This window comes from Gopherus flavomarginatus, chromosome 3 (genome assembly GCF_025201925.1).
Source record: "Gopherus flavomarginatus isolate rGopFla2 chromosome 3, rGopFla2.mat.asm, whole genome shotgun sequence".
In the NCBI taxonomy this organism is placed as follows: Eukaryota; Metazoa; Chordata; order Testudines; family Testudinidae; genus Gopherus; species Gopherus flavomarginatus.
In genome coordinates this window covers 120,213,136-120,217,062 of record NC_066619.1, presented here as the reverse complement: position 1 = coordinate 120,217,062, position 3,927 = coordinate 120,213,136, and the positions used below count along the sequence as shown (strand labels likewise).

General features: G+C 44.4%; 1 protein-coding gene across 1 annotated transcript; it reads right to left on the bottom strand.

Annotated features, from left to right (window-relative positions):
• Window positions 1-2,033: 2,033 nt before the first annotated feature.
• Window positions 2,034-2,812, bottom strand: TMEM215 (transmembrane protein 215). Its single transcript, XM_050943231.1, has one exon. The coding sequence runs from the start codon at window positions 2,810-2,812 to the stop codon at window positions 2,105-2,107; it is 708 nt and encodes a 235-aa protein (XP_050799188.1). The 3' UTR covers window positions 2,034-2,104.
• Between the last annotated feature and the right edge of the window lie 1,115 nt (window positions 2,813-3,927).

Here is a 3,927-nt window from a genome sequence, read left to right as displayed (position 1 = left end):
TTGTCCAGGGCTGGAAGCTGAACATTTTCAGTTGAGGGTCTCTCTCTGTGGGACTCATTTACTCTGACAAAAGCTCGAGTTTTGCAAATAAAAGTCCCTGAACTACACACCACAGCAGCAAGACCTATGGTGTATTAATATGAACTGGCTGTCCCTGACTGAGACTAAACTGCATTTGTTTTATTTGTCTGAATAGCACCCTGATGCCACAGCAATGGGCACTGTGTGAAAAATCAGTACATAAATGCATAAATAAAAGAAACTATGTTACATTTAGCGCACCAGAGAGAAGCAGAGAAAGCCCATGCTGGGAAATCTTCCCAAAGCTCCCTTTGGCAATGTCCTTTGAGCTGACTGTCTGTAACAATTTGAGAGCAGTTTCCAAATGGATGGACCCTCAGGATGCCTGAGGTTTCTTTTATTTTCCAAATAATTGCACAGACATAATGAGGAGTTGTTCAGCTTTCAATCTCTCAGTGGAAAATTCCAGAGCAGTTCCTGCAGAATATTCCCAGGCTCCTGTTAGCCAGAGGAGACTTCTTTTTACACTGGTAGTTCAATAAGTCTGTCTGGTACAAATTATGGTTTATTAAAATAATGAAAGCAAGAACTGTTATTAAAACTTCCAGCACGGAGAGACTTTTCAGAGCTGTGCTGAGCATTTTGTTGTGGAAATCAAGGCTTTGTCTGTGAACGGCTAACAAATTATTTTATGCTTTAGCAAACATTTTTTCTAATACTTTAACCCTTAGATAGGCTGTATAGATTACATATATATTATATTGTATCTATACTATCTCATATGGTAATATACATGTTAGATTCTGTGTAATCTGTAGTACATTTATGTAAATTGTATTATATATGTGTGTGCAGTTTGCAAGCTATGAAGGGTTAACCACCATGCTTTCGTATCACTCAGGTCATGGTTCCAGTATTATGCATCGGTGATCAGTGAACTCGTTAACAAAACATACAGCATGGCTGTGGAAAAATCGTGCCAACCATATTTCCCTAGTCTCCCCCACCTTAAAAATGGCTTTCATAATATTGAATAAAATATCATTATTCAAGATCCATGGATAAACATCTGGAGTTTTTGAAGAGGTATGAGAAGATGACACTTCTCTAAGAGCCTGATCCAGCTTCTGTTACAGCCAATAGGAGTCTGTTGACTTCAGTGGGAGTTGGATCAGGCCCTAAATCTCCAAGTAATAATATATATATATATATATATTTTCTCCCAAATCCAGGGACCCCTGCTGCTAAATCTCTGCAATGATTTTATCAATATCTTGTTATAAAGTACAGCTGTAAGTGCCAAACATATTAGAAAGACTTTGGCAGATTCATTAACAACTAAGAATGAAGCAAAATAGCCAAACACTTGTACTTTTGATATGATTGCTGATAGATTTGCCTTCAAAAATTCTCTCTATCCTAGTCTCCTTCCTTGACTCAGGAGGCTGGCAGGGTAATAGCCTACAACGTTGTTCTTTGATTTCCTAAAACAAGGTCATGTAAAATCTAATAAGAGCAGAAAACTGAAGTCAGACTTTGATTCCCTGATTTTGCCTGCCTGAGTCTAAGACTGATTGAACTGAAAAGCTTTTCTAACAGCTTAACATCAGGCAACCAACTAATTCAACTGCACATTGACTTCTATCAATTCCTTCAGAAATAAAGGAAGTGACACTATTCCTAAGATCCACTCATTCATATTGCATGTTATTTTACACAGCGAGCTCCAGACTTTTGACTCTTGCCTTGATTTTAGCTGACAGTCAATGCCTTCATCTTGCCAACTTGTCTAGGAGCTCGGGTCTTGGGAGCCGGGGTGTCTGAACAAAATATTCAGCACTGATATTTTTTAAAATAATTAAAATTGATTTTCACAAAAAAGGAGTTCTTAGCCTTAAACATGCTTATTTACTTACAGAAAGTATTTCAGGCACAAAAGGTTTGAGCATCAGTCACATACCAGGTTAAATTTGTAATAGTATGAGGAGTGTTCCATGCAGTGCAATCAGCTACTTTCCCCTATTAAGAGCTGAAAGATGTAGAGTCTGTAAAAATACATAGAGATATAGAAAGTGTGCATCATTCAAACTATAGTTTCATGATCCGGGCTGACTCCAGTAGGGTTTATATAACAACAATATCTGTCGTAAGGGCTATTCTCCTTGTAGGAACAGACAATTATACTGTCTTTTGGAGCCACAAAAATGTTGTCCTCTGTGTCAGGGCAGGCAGCACTCTCCCAGAGAGGGGAATTTTTCTTCTCCAAGGCACTGTAAATGGGACCCTCTCCCACGAGCACGTTCCCTGGCATCTCCCGGTAGCAGGTCTCCAGGTATCTCAGCATCTCGTCCTGGTCCACCCTTTTGATCAGGCTCTTGCATTCTCCCGTGGTGGTGGTGGTTGTGGTGGTGGTGCAGATGGACACAGAGTCCTCTCCCTTCAGCACTTTCCTGTCCTTCAGGTATGCTTTCTTGGCTAGCTCATCGCAGCTGCCTTTGCCCGATTCCAGATCCGAGGGCGTTCTCAGCAGCTCCACCACTTCCTTGTCTTTTGCCTTTTTGCAGCAGGGACGCTTGTTGTCAGGCCATTTCGTGCAGCCATCTGTTTTCCTCGTTAATGCAATGGCAGCTATGCCCGGCAAGCAAATAGCAGGTCCTATTGCCAGGAGGGGGATGTCTCCTAGGGTCTCCCCTTTCATCCCAGAAACGGTAAACATGAAGCCAAAAACAAGGAAGACGCTGACCAAAGCCACCACTAGTCCCGTCCTAGGATTAATGTCGTCTGGTCTCATGGCTCCTCACACCATGCAGATCATCAGACCGCTCTCCTTCAAAGGCAGTGCAAAGCCGAGGAGGCTTATGAGCCTGCCTTTGAGAGCTTTCCTCTGGAGGGATTTGCTGCAATAAACACACAATAAAAAGTTTCCATAAATCAAAAGCAGATCCTGTTTCTCTTGCCACAGTCTTCCAGGGAGAAATGGGTCAATGGGGAAATCCCTTGCAGGCCCCCTAAAAATATCCCAGCACTTCTGCCAGCCAGAGCAGGCTTCCCCGGAGTGAGGATGCTGCACCAGGCTAAAAGGGCTTGTTGTAATCTTACACGGACAGCCCCGGGGGCCTCTGAGGCTCTTTTTTGGATCCTAGGCCAGATCAGCTAAGAGGAGATGCATTAAGAGCAATTGTAGTGCATACAAAACCGAAGCAGTGAGTTATAGGGCATATGTGCGTGCATGTCAGAGACAGAGGGGGATGGACTTAGATCCTGGAAAGAGACAGAGACTCCAGGCTTCTAGTGTTACAGCAGATGAAAGAAAAGCCCAGGAACGGGCTAAGGACTGGGAGAAATGGGTCAGGGAATAGAAGTGTCCCAGGGGCTTCCATCACATGGGTATGGGAGGATGCTTACTAGCCCCTCCGGGGAGTTCAAAAGTCAGCTGAGTTGTGCTGAAGTGAGCAGGTGCTCGTGGGCGAGGAAAACACTGTGAATGCCTCCCAGAGCTTTGCTTTTCCAAAGGGGGGAGTGGGGCTGTCTGCTGGTGCCATGATCCCGTTGCAAGAGAGAGTGATCGCCGCCCTTTCTGAGCCACCACACTCACAATGGGGCAGCAGATGGGCATGACCTTTGCAGGCTGCTAGCTGTGTGGAACCCTGGGCATCTTGAGTTCGTGCACCTGTGTCCCTGCAAATTCCCACCAGGGATATGTGTGTGTGTGTGTGTGTCCCTGCAAATTCCCACCGTGTGTGTGTGTGTGTGTGTGTCCCTGCAAATTCCCACCAGGGGTGTGTGTGTGTGTGTGTCCCTGAAAATTCCCACGTGGGGAGGAGGGGTGTCCCTGAAAATTCCTACTAGAGGGGTGTGTGTGTGTGTGTGTGTGTGTGTGTGTGTGTGTGTCCCTGCAAATTCCCA

Coding starts and splice junctions, on each gene's coding strand:
- TMEM215 (XM_050943231.1), bottom strand. CDS start 2,812: ATGAGACCAGACGACATTAATCCTAGGACGGGACTAGTGGTGGCTTTG.